Raw genomic sequence first — 20540 nt, forward strand, 5'->3', positions numbered from 1 at the left:
TCTAGGATGACAGTATGATAACAGGCTACAGTGGCCATTGCATAACACAACCCTTGCACTGACCCTCACTGACCTATACTGCTGACTACAGTCTGGAGGAATAAAAATCATATTGCTTTTTCCTGTATATCATTGTAAAGTAAAAATGATCCTTTCTCGTACTTACTTACTGTTATTGTACAAATAACTATAAATGAGAATGACAGCACCCTCTTTTATAAACCTAGGAATGACATCGAGATAAGTATATGAACTATACAATTGCAGAAAGTTAATAAACTGTAACTAATTGGAGCTGATATAAATATTATATATGTACATTTCCCAGTGGCAGATATTGTGAATGCAATATGTTGGTCAGTATTCTAGAAAGCAAATTGGCTCACTTTATTTGTGTTGAGGAACAAGCTTTGCTGGGAAATAGCGTAGTGCAATTTCTCAATAAATTAACATTTGAACAATCGAGTTCACTGGATGGATACAATGTTTCAAGTAACTTTGAATCTGCAACTTTTTATCTAGTGTCCTAAACCTACTTGCGTTATTCAGTTGACGTGTGTGCCTGCGCACTGACGTCATCACACAAACACGGAAGTCTGTGCTGTTCTGTCCATGCCGCGAAAAATCGAACTGGGGCAGACTAGAGAGATAGATCATTGCTATGGCTGAGAAATGCCCCAAGTCAAAACTAAAAAGAAAGAAATTGTCTATCGAGGAGCCCCGAACTGATATATTTTTCAGGAACACGCTGATAAAGAACAACGAAAGTTCCAATGCTTCGATTGAAAGCTTGAGTTCAACGAGGTAAGCAAGCAGTCGAAGTGCAGTAACGTTAGCCATCTATCTAGCTCCCCCCATCACATTACTTACTCTTTTTTGTTTTGATTGCAATACAGGATATGTATAACTGATACCCAGATTGAACATTAGCATCTAGAATTACTCTGTGCTGCGGTGACAAGGAGATAATGCATCTCTGTCTTCCTTGATTGCAATGCATTGTCTTCATTTCAAATAGATAGTGGTTGGTTCTCATAGACAAGTACATATTAAATTAAGAAACATAATTGCTCATGTTCTCTTTACTAATCATACTTATGTGCTCTATTATTTTGCTGTGTTCTGTAGACCTGTGGTCCCTACAGAGGCGTGGTGGTCCAGAGGTGACCTGGCTGCAATTGAGAGCCTCTGGGCCCTGACTCTGAGTTCTGCTCTTCCCTGTCTGGAAGCTCACCCCTGGGACCCAGTCCCTGACCTTCCAACAGCCTCCACACTGGTGAGTTAGCCAGCTCAGGAGTGTGGATGCATCTCAATAGCTGTGTAGGTGCAAGACTTTGTTCAGATTGTACTAATCAACTGGTCATCGCCTTAAATCGAGACCTTTATTAATTGAATGTGGCACGTTGTTGTATGGCTTGAACAAAAGCTTTTATTTACAAAGTTAGCAATCCCACTATAAGTAGCTAAGTTTACATCCAATTGGCTACAGATTTTCATGCAAAAATATAAAAAAATCTGCATAAAGAAATGGTGCATTTTCCCACCAGTTGTGTTTCCACCAAACTGACTTGTTGTGGATAAAAAGCAGTGCTTGACGATGTAGTGCACATCAAATTTACTTTTTAGCTTAGAATAAAAATGTGTTTCCATTTCATTTTCAAATGTGCCGATAGTTCTGTCACAAAAACGGTTGAGTTAAATAGCTTATGTGCCTACTCTGGTCTTGGCACCTGCGCTCCAGCTAACAGCTCGCAGATACAGTGCGGGTTGTCTAGTCTACATTATGAGATGATTATGGATAAGAGCGAGACTATTTTTATTTGTCAAACGGCAGCCAAGCATCATCTTCATGTCACCAGAATAAGCCACACTCAATATTTATTGGAAAAGAGCATCAAGCTCATCACTGTGCAGTTTCACCACCCTGTGAAGTTCATCATAACTTATATCATATGTAGCCTAATTTATGCTGGCTTCATGTGCTCATGGGAAGTGGGAAGTCGTAAATCCGACCATGATTGTGTTCAAGTGCTTTTGAAGTCGGAACAATTCTTCAACCGATAAGATTTTAGCTAGCCTGATAAGCTTGCTAACATTGCTAATAATAAAGTTATCAGCTTGCTTAACATTGACAATATGGTCAGACTAGCTACATTATCCATATTGATGGTTGTAATTGTCAAAAACAGACTTGTTGTCATCTCTTGGTTGTGAAGGTAAAACTTCAGCGGTGAAACGTCACAACTCGGCAAATCAAGTAACAACATTTTCTCAGAGTTTACCACGTGTATTTTCAACTTGGGGGGGCATTCAAGTGAAATTTCCCACTGGGAACTAGGAGCTTCCGATAACTCAGATAGCACGTGAACGAGGCAAAACTGCATGCTTTCCCGAGTCATAGTGGGAGGACCACGCATCATATCATTGTGACTCCAAGTTTAGGCTACATCGATATGATTGTTATTCTATCAATATTTGTGCATAAATGCATTTTCACCGCCATTTCTCGCATAATACATTTTAGACACAAAAATATCCCACCTTGTTTTGTCGACATTTGGGAAGTTAACCGACAGGTTTCTATCAGGCCTGTCGTAACATATACTTTACTCAAATAAAAAGGTTGGATGAAAACCTGGTTAGTGATGATTTCTCACACCTCAGCCACCACCTTTGTGTCAATTCCACCTTGTACCATGCAGGACTAAACAGACAATGTCTCAGAAAATTGAAATTTCTCTCACATACAATAGCTGTTTTTGAACAGACTCAGCACTCAACTAGTGGAGGAAGAAACCAATGTGTCGTTGAGTACTGCTGAGCTGACTAAAATGGCGGCCACTGTTGACCTCCCAGACGGGTATAGCCTGCCGGCTGGCTGGCGCTGGGTCTCAAAGCTCCGGTCAGACAGTGGCAGTTCTGGGCCACGCACTCCACATGAACCAATCACTTTGACAGGTAGCTGATGCAATCTCGCATTCGCTGAATAATTGACTCCAGTGGGCTTCTCTTAGAAAAGCACTGCTAGCTACCAGCTAAAGGAGTAAGTTAAGCCGCTATGTGACAGACATATGGCCCAGACGAGAGACTGGATGAAATGATGTGTGAGGTGCCGCCGGGACAGCAACTCCAATGCTAGCGTCTCTTTTTCTTTTAACAGTCCCAGTCCCTCCTTATTACGTATTTGGACACATTAGACTTAGTCACATTTGAGAGGATCTCAAGGGCCCTGCTTGATGGGGACAAAGTTACTCTAAGCATGCCCCTCGCTCTCTGGCTCTCTCCTTCCCATTCTCTCTCCTTTTCTATTGTTCTCTCTTAAATCCCTATCATTTCGCTCAACCTCTCTTTCTGCCTCTCTCTCCTTTCTTTCTGTCAAACACACTCCCCCTTCTCTCTCTCTCTCTCTCTCTCTCTCTCTCTCTCTCTCTCTCTCTCTCTCTCTCTCTCTCTCTCTCTCTCTCTCTCTCTCTCTCTCTCTCTCTCTCTCTCTCTCTCTCTCTCTCTCTCTCTCTCTCTCTCTCTCTCTCTCTCTCTCTCTGTCTCTGTCTCTGTCTCTGTCTCTGTCTCTGTGTGTGTGTGTTTCAGAGCTCTACTGTAGACCAGCAGAGTGAATGGAGATGGTGTAGCCTCAGTGAGGACATGACTCCCTTTCCCTCCTCTCCCTCTCCTCCTCCCATGGCCCCACACTGTTCCACCACAGACTCTCCTCTCAATCCTTCTCCTGGTCTGGAAAATACTCTCCTCCCGGTCCCAGTACAGACTAGGCAGACAACATCCACCATCAGTGGCCCTCCTTTGAAGTCTGCTCCCTGTCAAGAGGGGCCCGGAGAGGGGACTAGTAGTAGTGGTGCTGGCCACCCCAGACCACCAAGTCTGGGAGCCAGAGTGCCTGCTAGCTACGGAAGGGAAAGCCCATGGAGTGGAGGGGGGCATAGCATGGTGTCATCCAGAAAGGACACAAAACGAGGGGAAGGAGGGCAAAACACGGGAGCGGCCAGACCCCACCCTACAGCCAGGCGACCAGGAGGAGAGAAGGAGAGTCACCCCTCTATTCCTCAGCCCTCCATCATCAGAGCAGGGAACGGAGGATCATCATTACCACCAGAAGCCAGAAAGGGTGGAGGAGGAGTAGGAGAGGAGGGAGAGAAGAGGGGGATGAAGAGGCTGCAGCTACCTGCAAACCGGGGGGAAGCCTCTTCCTCTACCTCTGACAGCTGCACTGCTGCTCCCATGGAGGAGGAGGAGGAGGGGGAGAAAAGGGAGGAGGGGGTGTCTAGGAAGGGCAGAGCTGATGGGGATGCTGGCAAAGGAGGAGGAGGATGGGCAATGCAGAGCTGCCCCATGTGCCTGGTGCCGTTTCCAGCTGGGTAAGTTAGGGCTGCCTGCCTCTTCACCTCTCTGTATTCAGCACACTCATCTGCTCTCTCTCTTTCTCTCTCCCATATGTCTGCTGCCTTATACTACTTTCCTTCCTACGTACTCAAATTGAATGGTAGGTGGCTGCTCTTCTGCAGAGGTAAAACATTGGTGTCTGACAAATCCCCCTGTAGCTCAGTTGGTAGAGCATGGCGCTTGCAACGCCAGGGTTGTGGGTTCGTTTCCCACGGGGGGCCAGTATGAAAATGTATGCACTCACTAACTGTAAGTCGCTCTAAAAATCCAAGGGAGAACCATTGACTGTATGGATTCAATACTTTCACATATGCAGGGCATTTCAAAATGTACACTACCGGTCAAACGTTTTAGAACACCTACTCATTCAAGGGTTTTTCTTTATTTGTTACTATTTTCTACATTGTACAATAATAGTGAAGACTATGAAATAACACATATGGAATCATGTAGTAACCAAAAAAGTGATATATTTGAAGAATTTCAAATGTAAAATATATTATGATTTGTTTAACACTTTTTTGGTTACTATATGATTCCATATGTGTTATTTAATAGTGTTGATGTCTTCACTATTATTCTACAATGTAGAAAATAAAAATAAATAAAGAAAAACCCTTGAATGAGTAGGTGTTCTAAAACTTTTGACCGGTAGTGTAGATCTAGGATATACATCCTAGACTGCATTTAAAAATGTAGCTCTTTACATCGTAGATTGCATAGCGGACCATGCTGGGTTTGCATGTAAACAGTGGAAGGGACGTAGGTTGAAAAAAAAAAAAAGTACACAGTAAATCATTCATTGAAATGGGTAAAAACGAAGGCCGTTTTAAGTGAGGTAGAGGAGGAGTGAATGACAGGGCTAAAAAGCAGGGCTCAGGGCCAGTGGTGCGAGAGCTTGATCCCTCTCTCGCTCTCTCCCCTCTCGTTGTACTTTCTTTCGGTCTCTCTCTCTCGGCTCGTTTTACTCTCTTTCTGAACAGGCCGGCCTTTGTGTTGGCCTGGGTCTGGCCCCGCATCGTGGTCTGCTCCCCTAGCCAGCTCTGTGTACCTTGGCCCGGCCACACAACCCCGCTGTACTCCCTCCCAACTATCTCTCTCTCTCTCTCTTGGCTGGACTAGCAGGAACAATGGCTTCCTCTGTCTGGAGAGATAAAAGGAAGAAGGCAGAGGAGAGTGACCTAGAAGGGGGAAGAGAGAGGGAGCGGCATACATCCATCGTGTGCGTGTTTAGTGTGCATGGATGCAGGAGGATACGGGTGGCAGGGTTCTTAGAAAGTACATTATTTGGAGCAAAATTACTCTGCTCTAGTTTCTTCTCTTTCTCAGTCTCTCTCTCTCTCTCCTGAAGAGGACCCTCTGATCGCGCATTACCCTCCAGCAGAATGACGTAGAGAGAGAGATGCAGAGAGAGATACAGAAAGAGTGATCGAGAGGGAGAATGAGCGAGAGAGAGGGAGCGAGAGAGCGTAAATCTCAGCAGGCCTTTAAAACAGTAACGAGTAAAAAGTACATGAGACCAAAACTGTGCGAGGAGCCCAGCAGGAGAGCAGTAGCAGTCTGAAGTTAATAAGCTGCTATCCAAGGCTACTGCTGAAACCACTGAAGCTCCATTCAGTTTCAGTGCAGTCGGCAGTTGCGTTGAGCTTGAGCATCATTTCGATACAATACGTGCGATGAAAGTTGTGATCACTGAAGGTAATACATGGCGGTTAGGGAAGGCATTTCCCAAACTAAACAGATTCCTGTGATTATAGACTGCCATTTTAAAGTAGGCCTCGAATTGTTACTCTTTTTTTTTTGTAAGAAATATTTGATTGCTTCCTTCTTGTGAAGGATTTCTCCTGTAGAAAGAGATTTGAACCACCTGTATTGACAAATGACTGAAACGCTGTCCATCCATATCTCCAGGTTCACTCAGATGGACTGTGACAGCCACCTGGCCAAGTGCCTGTCGGAGATGACCGTCGACATGACCTGGTGATGGTCCACAGAGTCTTCTTCTGACACCAATGATGGATGGAGGTCTGGAAGGACAGCCAGCTAGCTGCAGCACCACGTCTGGGTCGTGTTCACTAGGCACAAACCGGAAGAAAATGGACCGAATTGTGTTATCGGAACTTGTCCAATTAAAAACGCTAGTTTTTGCCATCCGTCGCAAATAGTTTTGCTACGGTGTGCTCTAATGAGGAATTAGTTTCACTCCACCCTGTTGTTTGGCTAGTTGGTCGCCTTGATTCAAACTCCAGTGGTATCTATCTCCCTGTGATGGACGGTGGGTGCAGACAACGGTAAAATACAGTATCTGATTCTACTGATCATCTAGTCTTCAGTCATGGGTTTAATTTGTAGAATCTTGTGTTACTGTTGGCTGGAGCAAAAACCCGCCTTTACCCTTTGTAAGATTTCCAACCCTTGTTAGGGCCTCTTATTGTCCCACCTCTGCCCCTTCCCACCAACCTATCATCATGCACTACAAGGTTGGAATCATAGAGCTGGATAGAGGGCACACCTGCCACAAAGCATTTAGGAGGCGTGCCACTTCCCATCGCTATGGTTGGAAACAGTCGCTGATGCGTCTCATATTCATGTGACATACTACTACTACTACTATTGATGTAAGTAGTAGCCAAGCATCCATATAAAGCTTTGTATACATGTTATAATAAATTGTATGTAACATATCGCTTCATTCAAACACACATTTGATCCTCTCCTCCGCTCCTGACTGCATATGCTGCCATAGAAATAGAATGAATAGAACGGGAGTCCCCATTCAAGTCAACAATGGCATAATGTGTGGACTGGCGGCCAACGCGAGGAGCAAAGCAGGAGGTGTACCCTACCCATCAATATGTGCTGTGATTTGTTGATTCAATGAGCCACATCAGTTAACATCAGAGCCATGTAGTAGTTGGTAGAAGTAGTTGCCATGGCGCCCTAGTAGCCTAAGCAAAGAGCTCCTGTAAATACTGTATGTACAGTGCCTTCAGAAAGTCTTCACACCCCTTTACTTTATCCACATTTTGTTGTGTTACAGCCTGAATTTAAAATGGATTAAACTGAGATTTTTCGTCACTGAACTACACACAATACGCCAGAATGTCACAATACCCCATAAGTGGAATTATGGTTTTTCTTTTATAAATTAATGAAAAGCTGAAATGTCTTTAGTCACCCCTTTGTTATGGCAAACCTAAATAAGTGAAAGAGTAAAAATGTGCTTAACAAGTCACTTAATAAGTTGCATGGACTCACTTTGTATGCAATACGTGTTTAATTAGATTTTTTAATGACTACCTCATCTCTGTACCCCACACATACAATTATCTGTAAGGTCCCTCAGTCGAGCAGTGACTTTCAATCACAGATTCAACCACAATGACCAGGGAGGATTTACAAGGGCACCTATTGATAGATGGGTAAAAGCAGACATTGAATATCCCTTTCAGCATGGTGAAGTTATTACACTGAACAAAAATATAAAGGCAACATGCAAGATTTTCAAACGTTTTACTGAGTTGCAGTTCATATAAGGAAATCAATCAATTGAAATAAATAAATTAGGCCATAAGCTATGGATTTCACATGACTGGGAATATAGATATGCATTTGGAAAGTATTCAGACCCCTTGACCTTTTTCCACATTTTGTTAAGTTACAGCCTTATTCTAAAATTGTTTAAATTGTTTTTTTTCTCCATCATCAATCTACACACAATACCCCATAATGACAAAGCAAAAACAGGTTTTTAGAAATGTTTGCAAATGTATTAGAAATAAAAAACGTATATCACATTTACATAAGTATTCAGACCCTTTCCTCAGTACTTTGTTGAAGCACCTTTGGCAGCGATTACAGCCTCGAGTCTTCTTAGGTATGACGCTACAAGCTTGGCACACCTGTATTTGGGGAGTTTCTCCCATTCTTCTCTGCAGATCCTCTCAAGCACTGTCAAGTTGGATGGGAAGTGTCGCTGCACAGCTATTTCCAGGTCTCTCCAGAGATGTTCGATTGGGTTCAAGAACGGGCTCTGGCTGGGCCACTCAAGGACATTCAGAGACTTGTGCCGAAGCCACTCCTGCATTGTCTTGGCTGTGTGCTTAGGGTCGTTGTCCTGTTGGAAGGTGAACCTGAGGTCCTGAGCGCTTTTCATCAAGGATTTCTCTGTACTTTTCTCCGTTCATCTTTCCCTCGATCCTGACTAGTATCTCAGTCCATGCCGCTGAAAAACAACATGATGTTGCCACCACCATACTTCACCGTAGGGATGGTGCCAGGTTTCCTCCAGACATGACGCTTGGCATTCAGGCCAAAGAGTTCAGTCTTCGTTTCATCAGACCAGAGAATCTTGTTTCTCATGGTCTGAGAGACCTTTAGGTGCCTGTTGGCAAACTCCAATCGGGCTGTCATGTGCCTTTTACTGAGGAGTGGCTTCCGTCTAGCCACTCTACCATAAAGGCCTCATTGGTGGAGTGCTGCAGAGATGGTTGTCCTTCTGGAAGGTTCTCCCATCTCCACAGAGGAACTCTGGAGCTCTGTCAGAGTGACCATCGGGTTCTTGGTCACCTCCCTGACCAAGGCCCTTCTCCCCCGATTGCTCAGTTTGGCCGGGCGGCCAGCTCTAGGAAGAGTCTTGGTGGTTCCAAACTTCATCCATTTAAGAATGATGGAGGCTACTGTGTTCTTGGAGACCTTCAATGCTTCAGACATTTTTTGGTACCCTTCCCCAGATCTGTGCCTCGACACAATCCTGTCTCAGCGCTCTACGGACAATTCCTTCAGCCTCATGACCTGGTTTTTGCTCTGACATGCACTGTCAACTGTGGGACCTTATATAAACAGGTGTATGCCTTTCCAAATCAAACATCTCAAGGACGATCAATGGAAGCAGGATGCACCTGAGCTCAATTTCAAATCTCATAGCAAAGGGTCTCAATACTTCTGTAAATAAGGTATATTTTTCCACCAGCTGAGCTACAGAGGACCACTTATATAGACAGGTGTGTGCCTTTCCAAATCATGTCCAATCAATCAATTGAATTTACCACAGGTGGACTCCAATCAAGTTGTAGAAACATCTAAAGGATGATCAATGTAAACAGGATGCACCTGAGCTCAATTTCGAGTCTCATGGCAAAGGGTCTGAATATTTATGTAAATAAGGTATCTTTTTTTTTATTTTATAAATTTGCAAACATTTCTAAAAACCTGTTTTTGTTTTGTCACTATGGGGTATTGTGTGTAGATTGATAACTGTTTTATTTAATCAATTTTAGAATAAGGCTGTAGCGTAACGAAATGTGGAAAAAGTGAAGGGGTCTGATAATTTCCGAATACCTTAAAAAAAAGGCAGGGGCGTGGATCAGAAAACCAGTCAGTATCTGGTGTGACCATAATTTGCTTCATGCAGCGCGACATCTCCTTCACATAGAGTTGATCAGGCTGTTGATTGTGGCCTGTGGAATGTTGTCCCACTCCTCTTCAATGGCTGTGTGAAGTTGCTGGATATTGTCGGGAACTAGAACTCGCTGTCGTACATGTCAAGCCAGAGCATCCCAAACATGCTCAATGGGTGATATGTCTGGTGAGTATGCAGGCAATGGAAGAACTGGGCCATTTTTAGCTTCCAGGAATTCTGTACAGATCCTTGCAACATTATGCTGAAACATGAGGTGATGGCGGCGGATGAATGGCATGACAATGGGCCTCAGGATCTTGTCACGGTATCTCTGTGCATTCAAATTGCCATCGATAAAATGCAATTGTGTTCGTTGTCCATAGCTTATGCCTGCCCATACCATAACCCCACCGCCACCATGGGGCACTCTGTTCACAACATTGACATCAGCAAACCGCTCACCCACACGACGCCATACGCACTGTCTGCCATCTGCCCGGTACACTTAAAACCGGCATTCATCCGTGAAGAGCACACTGCTCCAGCGTGCCAGTGGCCATCGAAGGTGAGCATTTGCCCACTGAAGTCGGTTACGACGCCAAAATGTAGTCAGGTCAAGACCCTGGTGAGGATGATGAGCACGAAGATGAGTTTCCCTGAGACGGTTTCTGACAGTTTGTGCAGAAATTATTTGGTTGTGCAAACCCACAGTTTCATCAACTGTCCTGGTGGCTGGTCTCAGACGATCCCGCAGATAAATAAGCCGGATGTGGAGGTCCTAGGCTGGCGTGGTTACACGTGGTCTGCGGTTGTCAGGGCGATTGGACGTACTGCCAAATTCTCCAAAACGATGTTGGAGGCGGCTTATGGTAGAGAAATTAACATTCAATTCTCTGGCAACAGCTCTGGAGGACATTCCTGCAGTCAGCATGCCAATTGCACGTTCACTCAAAACTTGAGACATCTGTGGCATTGTGTTGTGTGACAAAACTGCACATTTTAGAGCTGCCTTTTATTGTCCCCAGCACAAGGTGCACCTGTGTAATGATCATGCTGTTTAATCAGCTTCTTGATATGCCACACCTGTCAGGTGGATGGAAGCTGAAATTGGGATTTTATTTTAGGAATAAGGCCTGTTTTTCTTTTGAAGCCAGAAGGAGGCTAGTATCAGCTACATTTATGCCTTTACTAGACTATGGGGATATTTTATATATGAATGCTTCCGCTCAGTGTTTGAGATCAATTGACACTCTTTATCATGGTACTTTGAGATTTATTTTAAACTGCAAAACCCTTACGCACCACTGTACTTTGTATACCAGGGTTGGCTGGCCTTCTCTAGTCACTCGTAGGCTCAGTCACTGGTATACTTTTATTTACAAAGCCATTTTGGGTTTACTACCTTTTTATTTGGGCATTTTTATTGTTCAGAAATGTGGTGGGTACTCTCTTCGTTCACTGGACTTTATCCTGCTAACTGTTCCAAATGTCCGAACTGAATTTGGTAAAAGGTCTTTTATGTACTCTGCGCCATCGTCTTGGAACACCTTACAAAATTATTTTAAACTGGAAGAACTTGTCCCGATTGGTGTTTTTAAATCTCTGATGAAGGATTTTGAGGCTGATTCCCTGACCTGTCAATGTTTTTAATTTGCTGTTTTTGATATTGTTATACTCTTGTGAATTCATGAATGGTTTTTACTAGATTACTTGTAGTTTTTCATGTTGTCTGTCTGTAATTTTTTTGTAATGACTTGGTGCTGCCTATCTTGGCCAGGACGCTCTTGAAAAAGAGATTTTAAATCTCAATGAGCCCTTCCTGGTTAAATAAAGGTTAAATAAATAAAATAAAATAAAATCTTGGCAAAGGAGAAATGCTCACTAACGGGGACGTAAAGAAATTTGTGCACAAACCTTTAGAGACATAAGCTTTTTGTGCGTATGGAAAATGTATGGGATCTTTTATTTCAGTTCATGAAACATGGGACAAACACTTTGCATGTTGCATTTATATTTTTGTTCAGTATAATTACACTTTGGATGGTGTATCAATACACCCAGTCACTACAAAGATACAGGTGTCCTTCCTATCTCGGTTGCCAGAGAGGAAGGAAACCGCTCAGGGATTTCACCATGAGGCCAATGGTGACTTGACAACAGTTACAGAGTTTAATAGCTGTGATAGCAGAAAACTGAGGTTGGAGCAACAACATTGTAGTTACTCCGCAATACTAACCTAATTGACAGAGTGAAAAGATGGAAGCCTGTACAGAATAAAAGTATTCCAAAACTGTTTGCAACAAGGCACTAAAGTAATACTGCAAAAAATGTGACAAAGCAATTCACTTTTTGTCCTGAATACAAAGTGTTATGTTTGGGGCAAATCCAATACAACACATTACTGAGTACCACTCTCCATATTTTCAAGCATAGTGGTGGCTGAATCATGTGATGGGTATGCTTGTAATCGTTTAGGACTGGGGAGTTTTTCAGGATAAAAAATAAACGGAATGGAGCTAAGCACAGGCAAAATCTTGGAGGAAAACCTGGTTCAGTCTTCTTTCCAACAGACACTGGGAAGGCCTAATTACAGTTTTGGTTTTTGCCAGGCATAATGGGACCCATGTCGTCCAAAAAGTTGACTCAAGTTTGCCAAAAAGCACCAGGAATCACCTGGATGATCATCAAGCCCCTTGGAAGAATCTATGGACAGATGATTCAAAAGTATACATTTTTGGAAGACCTGGGTCCCATTATGCCTGGCGAAAACCAAACACTGCATTCCACAGTAAGAACCTCATACCAACAGTCAAGCATGGTGGTGGTAGTGTGATGGTTTGGGGATGCTTTGCTGCCTCAGGACCTGGACGAGTTGCCTTAATAGAAAGAACCATGAATTCTGCTCTGTATCAGAGAATTCTACAGGAGAATGTCAGGCCATCTGTCTGTGAGCTGACGTTGAAGCTCAGCTGGGTCATGCAGCAAGACAATGATCCAAAACAAACAATCAAGTCTATATGAAAATGTCTAAAAAGCAACAAATATGAAGTTTTGGAATGGCTTAGTCAAAGTCCAGACCTAATCCCAATTGAGATGTTGTGGCAGGACTTGAAACGAGCAGTTCATGCTTGAAACCCACAAATGTAGCTGAGTTACAGCAGTTCTGCATGGAAGAGTGGGCCAAAATTCCTCCAAAGCGACATGAGACTGATCAACAACTACAGGAAGTGTTTGATTAGAGACATTGCAGCTAAAGGTGGCACAACCAGTTATTGAGTGTATCAGGGCAATTACTTTTTCACCCAGGGGCATTGGGTGTTGCATAACTTTGTTTATGAAATAAATGAAAAAGTATGTAATTGTTCACTCAGGTTCCCTTTAGGTTTTGGTTGAAGATCTGATAACATTCAGTATAATTATGCAAAAGTAGAGAAAATTACAAAGGGGGCAAATATTTATTCACGGCACTGTATGTAAATGAGATATTACTGTATTTCATTTTCAATAAATGTGCAAACATTTCTAAAAACATGTTTTCACTTTGTCATTATGGGGTATTGTGTGTAGATGGGTGAGAAATTGTTTTCATTTAATCCATTTTGAATTCCGGCTGTAACACAACAAAATGTTGATTAAGTCAAGGGGTATGAATACTTTCTCAAGGCACTACATATTTCATTTTTTTTGTTTGTCATTTAGCAGACGCTCTTATCCAGAGCGACTTACAGTTAGTGAGTGCATAAATTTTTCATACTGTAAGTGTTTTTAATTGTGTGGTTTTTATTTAGCTGTTTTGTTTTTGATAACACTGAGTTTTATTGCATATTACTGCTAGCTAATAGTTTTTGTTTGAATTATGCATCTGGACACCTTACCAGCTTCTTTGTTTAAACTGGCTGCTAGTTCCTGGTCTTTTGAAAACATCAATTGAGGAGTCACCTGAAACCTGAGAGGAATGGTAGATGCAGCAAAGTGTGTGGTTGCTTTCCGGTGCCCAGAGTTGCTGAGGCATCACCAAAGTGGGTGCTACACATTGTGAAGGAGGAGAAGTCTAGTAGCTACACGACTGGTTCCCAGAGTAGCCCTCGTCACTAGACTCTTCATCAACCATCTCCCTGACCACCTTCCTCTGCACTCAAAGACTTGGCCTCTATTGGTTGACCTAACTATAGTTAGGCTACTCATGATGTTGCTTGTTTGTTTTTTGCTTTTGAAGCGCTTTGAGATTCTTATGAAAGCGCTATAGAAATGGTGTAAGTTATTATGTATTTAGAGAGTAGTTTACGGTTTCTGCATTATGATGCATTTACATGACACTTTAACATTCTATGGCAGCCATGTAAGTGCCCCATTAACATTACATGGGGAATATATAAAAAATAATGTACTAAAACAATCTCTAGAATTAACATTATGATGCTTTTACATGACCCTACAACACCCTATGGCAGCCATATTAGCTCCCCATTAACATTATTACAAGGGTAATATTTAAACAATGCTATGTAACTGAATGTCTAGAATTAGAACCAAATGCAATATTCTAACTCTAAAGCTGTGTTTGTAAATTGCCTCCAGTGTGTCAGAGTGCACTCTGGGTCGTTCGTAAATTCAGAGTGTTGTCAGATTGTCTGTTTATAAAGTCAGACCGTTTCGCTCTCGGAGCGTTCAGAGCGCACACTGGACACTGGCGGAGGAGTAGGGTTGATCAGAGCGTTCTGACCTCAACGGCAGTCGAGCACCCAAGCTAACTGGCTAAAGTTGGCTAGCTTGCTAGCTACTTGCAGACACAAATGAGAGAACATCTCACTCTGACCATTTTACTCGCCCTAGCAGAGCTGGTTAGGCTGTTTTCATGTTATCTAGAGCTTTAATGACTAACGGTGTTGCTGGCAACAATTAAATTACATTTTTTTTGCCGGTCGTTTACTGACACCGGTCATATTCAATGGGTGTTGCGCATTCGTAAATTCTTCAGTTATTGTGCACTCTGGCACACTCAGACGAGAGTGCTCTAAAATCGTAGTAGATAGCCAGAGTCAATTTACGAACACACCCTAAATATATGGCTCTGGTTAACTTAATTTGAACGAGCAGTCTACATTACCATGGAAATAATTGCTTCACAATACCAGGCAGTCATTGCAAGTTTACCCATGAATTTACCATACCAAATTGCCAGGGTTAGAGTTCCCAAGCCCGTTCTATTCATTATATTTCTATGTGTGCTGCTGCTGCAAGGAGGGGGGTGTTGCTTAGGCAACCGAAGACTCGTTTGCTACAACACCTTGCTTGTTTCAGCAAGGAGCAACAAAGTTTCATTACGTTGTTAAGAGTCCATGTTACCGCAGAAACGGACTCAACCACATGAATGCCCGGCTGTCCTGTCTTGAGTCTTTGTTCCACACACGGTATGTGGTAATTGTGCCAGCCCTAATGATATCAACATTATAGTTTTAACCATGATTTGAGTCTATAAAGTGTTTGTTTACAAACATTGGAGTAAAACAAGCTTACATTTTGGGTTCTGATGGGGTACGGCAGTTGAACTAAGCTCATGAGGCATTTACAAGTTATATTCTTTAAGAATCAATGGGTATACAGTGCATTCGGAAAGTATTCAGACGCCTTGACTTTTTCCACATTTAGTTACATTACAGCCTTATTCTAAAATGGATTAAATCGTTTTTTCCCCCCCTAATCAATCTACACACAATACCCCATAATGACAAAGCAAAAACTGGTTTTTAGAAATGTTTGTCCAAAAATTGATGTAACTACTAAGGATTCTAGCTTTAACCATTTTCTACGGGATAGAACATTTAACACAAGAAAACAGCATGGCAATAATTATGAATGAATAATAAATCTGCATTTCAAAAATTGACATTCTTTCAAACTAGCGACCAGAGATCTAACGACTAGGGTTTTCCGATTTTCGCAGGGTTTCTTCCAAAGAAACTGCAGAGACAAATATTGAGCGTGGAAAGATTTCCTCATGTGGCTGCAAAAAAACAACAAAAAAACAGGATCAGTTCACGGAAAACCATTTTTGTTTTTAATAATTACAGATATTTACAGAGATGAGTTAAAGCAGAATTAAGCACATCCAACCAGCAAACATGTTAGAACACAAAAAATCATGGACTAAGTTTTTTTTTTTTACCGATACTCTGAGTGAATCTCAATTGTATTGGGAGGAACCTCCGATCTTCTGCTCCAATGCATTTTGAGAAGGAGACGAGGAGAGAGGACGCGAGGAACCAAGGAAATACAATTGAAATTAACCCTTTCTTTTCCTGGTTTTAATGGCCGTTACTGTAACGTTGCTGTAGCATTACGAACATTTTCAAGAACTACCGGTTCAGTTCATCTGTTGGTCCCTCAAGAGACAATGTGAAGTGAATGTATTCCTGTGAGTTCAACATAAAACACAGTTCATAAATAAAACAAAAAATGGTGACACTGATGTGCTGTCGAAAGTGAGATGGCTTTGAAAAAGTTTAACCTCCCCTTACGTGGATGAAGAGAATCTTGGTCCTTGAAAAGTGTGTGTGCTTTCGAGTTTGCGACTAATCAGTGAATATGCCACAGCTTCATTATCTGTCACCGTCCCCCTCTGTCTCCCTCCCTATATCCCTCCTCCATCCTTCTTTTCACCCACATATTGGCCTGCCAGCTAATTGAAGCCCTTTAATTTGGGATTATCTAATTCATCTTATTACCCCGTTATCAAATTAATGCGGGTCAGATTTAATCAAATAATTCCCATCCAAGAGGGCTTTTCATTTCTCTAGGAAACACAAACGTTCTAATCTAAAAGCTAATTTTCGCTGGGGACTTAATAAGAGGCAAATTGTTATTTCGGTTAAAAAGGGAGAGTCTTATCGTTGCACTGAATGTGTTGAATTATTCATTGATGGCAATGCATGCATTGTGGATTTCATTAGATCTCTCTTAACTTAAGATACTACTGGTTCCTTATTTGATATGGGAAGTAAGTTATCTTTTCTTTGTGCACTTCAAGGGTCTAGTATGGATGATATTAGACTTTCCTGATACATTTCTTCCCTTAGGAATGTACATATGTGCACACAACATTATCTGTGTGTGTGTGAGTACGTTGCATGATTCACATGTGCTAAAACCCTCAGTAGAGACAGTAGAGCTCTGCCTATTGACTAACCCCAGGTCAGTTGTAGTGCAGGTCAGCATGTACACTTCGACAATGTCTTCCCCCACCACCATGCCAGTCCTGAACTGAACTATTAGAATCAGTGTAGCCTTCTGCTGTGCAAAGTCCAAATCACCAGCCTGCCAGTCACTGACATCCAACACGGTTTGTCACATTGTGCACCAGTGTATGCAGACAATAATAACTTAAAAGATTCGATCATTCAGGAGTGATGTAGCTCTATTCTATATTTCCAACCTGGTCTCAGAGCATTTCGTATTATTCTGTATGTAAATCCAAGACACTCCATTTAGTATGATATGTTACATTTGGTATGGTTACATAAGACAGATGGTTACTTAAGGCAATACCGAAAGGTGGTTGGTTGGGGTGGATGGGTGGGAGTGTATCGCGAATGACTAGCAAGATTGCGAGTTTGAATCTCATCACGAAAAACTTTAGTATCTTAGCTAATTAGAAACGTTTCAACTACTTACTACTTTTTAACTACTTTGCAACTACTTAGCATGTTAGCTAACCCATCCCCAAACCCTAACCCTATTAGCTAACCCTTCCCCTAACCCTAACCTTAACACTAACTCCTAAATTTAACCCTAACCCCTAGCCTAGCTAACGTTAGCTAGCTAACTAACGTTAGCCACCTTGTTAGAATTCGTAACATATCATACGTTTTGCAAATTCGTAACATATTGTATGTTTAGAAAATTCGTAATATATTGTACATTTTGCAAATTGGTAACATACGGTATAATACAAATTGTAAAATCGTAACATATCATACGAAATGGGTGATGGACATCCACAAATTAATACATACCATACAAAACGTAACATATATTAAATGGATTGTCTCAGATTTAGATACAGAATAATACGAAATGCTCTAAGACCAGGTTGGTATTTCAACAGAACGGTAAGAGTAACCATGTTATCATCAGAACCATGGCTGGCTACTGTGCTCCATAACGTTCATTCCTTTTTAAAGATTTAACCATTTGGATTACCTAAGACATTGGGCCTCATTAAAAAAATTAGTTGCTATACTAAATTTAAGCGTTCAATCAGTTCTCAAAATGTGAGTATGCACAATTTAAAGAGCGACTGCCTTTAAAAAGCAATGAATCCCTTTGAAAACGGCCTATGTGGCATCGATATGAGTCAGAAACAGTTATTCTAGTGTCAGTCTCATCTAAAACGGAGTTTGGAACATCCGTGCGTCACAACGGGTAAATGAAGGTTGGGTTTTGATTTGACGATGTCCATTTGCCCACTAACATGGGGTGAACAGCTGCGGTGACTTCTCTCTATCCAATATCGTAGACAGTGAGACAGACCTGCCCAGCAGCTCTGACTTTGTTTACCTAAGACAACACGTCGCACATTTTTTTACTTGAGAAATACTGCCCCAAATGTAAAATGGATGTAAAATTGCGCAACTAAAACATCCTCTTCAGAAACATCAAACTTAATTACAGATTTCTTGAGTTATCTTAGATTCATTCTGGGGATTTTGAGGATGGAACTAGGCTTCCGCGTCTACAGTGTCTCATGGGGAATAAACATCATTAACCAAACGTGGAATCGGTTAGGAAACACACCTCCAAGACTGAAATCTCGTTTTTCAAATGAGCAACAGAAAAACACACATGCCAAACAGTGTGTTCAGTGGCTCTTTAAAAATATTTCCCCTTTAAACACCTTTCACTCAGCATCTATGGTGATCAACTACATTTTTATATGCTGTGAATGGCAAAGGACTATGACAACTTAGACTTCTCAAGTTTGAAGTGTACAGACTTACAGTAGCCCATACTTCAGTGCTGAGGACGATGCACTATCGTTCAAAATTCTGTTGACCGACAGATGATAGTTTGCCTCTTTGTGCTGTCAGAGTATTGGATGATCTATAAAAATGCTTCCAACTGCATATTTTCTTGTCAAGCTCAAGGTTGTTAAATCTTTAACTCTTATAACGTTGGCATAATTTACATTTCGGTGTATGCGCAATTTACAATAAAATCTGTGCACAAAAACCCTTTAGAAATGAGGCCCTTGGTCTTTATGCGCGATTTGTTCCACTGGCTTTCTTCACCAACTGACCAACCCGCCAGGCAGCTGAAAGGAATTGGAACAATCGATAAGTGCAATCAGAAACATGGTGTAGATTGGATCTTTGAGGCACTTCTTAAATAAAAAATAAAAAATGTTTTGTCTCAGTTTTTCTTTCTGTTCATGAAAATCAATGCTGAGGAAAACAAACAAAAAGAAAGTTCATGGTCATGAATAAAACGTGCCACTTTGCATCAATAGAAAGGCATCATCAAGTTGGAGTTGCTACCTACATTATAATACACAATAATAACTTGTAATTTTTTCCTTCGTCATTGTACATTCTTGTTTTGCTCGAGGCAGCGGAGCCTCCTACAAGATAAAAAAAAAAAAAAAAAAGAATTAACAAAACAAAGTGCACATAACTTCAAGTTCTAGTCGTAGAACTGTCATATTCCATCCAGGGATGCGAGGGGGGGGACTGTAAAATCTGTTTTACGATGGCAGGCACAGAATGAAGTCGCTTTCATGTTTTTGAAATGACATAGCCAGCCATGCTGCTGACACAGAGATGGAGTTGTTGGGGAAACAAAAAAAAAACGCGAAGCCAAAAAAACAGGACAATCAACAACCAAGATTTGGGAATGTTCCTGTGTCCTTTTTTATGTTGACCACCTCCAAAGAGTTTTGCCCAGATAACAAAATAATGCAATGCATTATGGGGGATCCACAAAGAAAAAAAAGTATAATTTTCGCACTCGTGTCCTCGAACCTCGTGCAAAGCCGGGAGTTTCTTGTCCTCCCTTTGTCCTCCCTCCATCCCAGAGGGAGTTGTTCATTGATTTGGCTGAGAGGGGGGTGGGGGGTGGACAGACACAGGTGGGAGAAGAGGAGGTCTCCTCTCCCTCATACAGACTCCTCTGCGGATAGCAGCAGGGGGTTGATGTATTCAAATCCCTCAAACTCGGACTGGTCTATTCTCTTGATGACGTCCCTGGGAGAGGAGAGGGAGAAAAGAAAAGAGAGAGAAAGGGAAAAAGGTAATTTAACTCAGAACAAATGAAAAATGCTGTTACACAAGGGTCATTAGAAGGTAAGGGGTTCTTCTACATAGATCATAGGAAATCCCAGAATATAGGGTTTATAATACTGTAATAAGCTCACATAGTTGCTGTCACAAACTCCAAACAGTTGCCACTGACTAGTTGGATATTCATTTCCCAGTAAGCAAACCATTTCTGTACTTACAAATATCAATAACAAAATAAGGTCCTCCAAAGCAAAAACCTGATAAAAAATGAATTTATATGAATGCTGTAAGTAAGTACAGAAATTGTTTGCTCACTGGGAAATGAATATCCAACTAGTCAGTGGCAACTGTTGGGAGTTTGTGACAGCAACTATGTGAGCTTATTACAGTATTATAGACACTATGTCCTGGGATTTCCTATGATCTATGTAGAAGAACCCCTTACCTTCTAATGACCCTTGAGTAACATA

At 41.8% G+C, this 20540-nt stretch overlaps 2 protein-coding genes across 3 annotated transcripts in view; one reads left to right on the plus strand and one right to left on the minus strand.

Moving 5' to 3' along the window:
* The first annotated feature begins 604 nt into the window (after positions 1–604).
* si:ch73-70k4.1 (translation initiation factor IF-2) lies at positions 605–7436 on the plus strand. Its single transcript, XM_041856857.1, has 4 exons — positions 605–804; positions 1129–1276; positions 3589–4370; positions 6307–7436. The coding sequence occupies exons 1-4, from the start codon at positions 662–664 to the stop codon at positions 6377–6379; spliced, it is 1146 nt and encodes a 381-aa protein (XP_041712791.1). The 5' UTR covers positions 605–661; the 3' UTR covers positions 6380–7436.
* A 10313-nt stretch (positions 7437–17749) lies between these two features.
* The window catches only part of prkcz (protein kinase C, zeta), a 159069-nt gene continuing 156278 nt past the window's right edge, over positions 17750–20540 (minus strand). For both annotated transcript variants that reach the window (XM_041856855.2, XM_041856856.2), the window contains one exon: positions 17750–20034. In XM_041856855.2, coding sequence (XP_041712789.1) covers positions 19947–20034 — 88 coding nt within the window. In that variant the 3' untranslated portion in view covers positions 17750–19946. The remainder of the gene's footprint in view (positions 20035–20540) is intronic.

The sequence above is a fragment of the Coregonus clupeaformis genome, chromosome 30 (assembly GCF_020615455.1).
Source record: "Coregonus clupeaformis isolate EN_2021a chromosome 30, ASM2061545v1, whole genome shotgun sequence".
Classification (NCBI taxonomy): Eukaryota; Metazoa; Chordata; class Actinopteri; order Salmoniformes; family Salmonidae; genus Coregonus; species Coregonus clupeaformis.

Bases quoted from the DNA above. Each gene is read 5' to 3' on its own strand.
- si:ch73-70k4.1 (XM_041856857.1), top strand. From the start codon at position 662: ATGGCTGAGAAATGCCCCAAGTCAAAACTAAAAAGAAAGAAATTGTCT. The intron at 1,277-3,588 runs GTGAGTTAGCCA...TGTGTGTTTCAG, and splicing joins TTCCAACAGCCTCCACACTG to AGCTCTACTGTAGACCAGCA. The intron at 4,371-6,306 runs GTAAGTTAGGGC...CCATATCTCCAG, and splicing joins CTGGTGCCGTTTCCAGCTGG to GTTCACTCAGATGGACTGTG.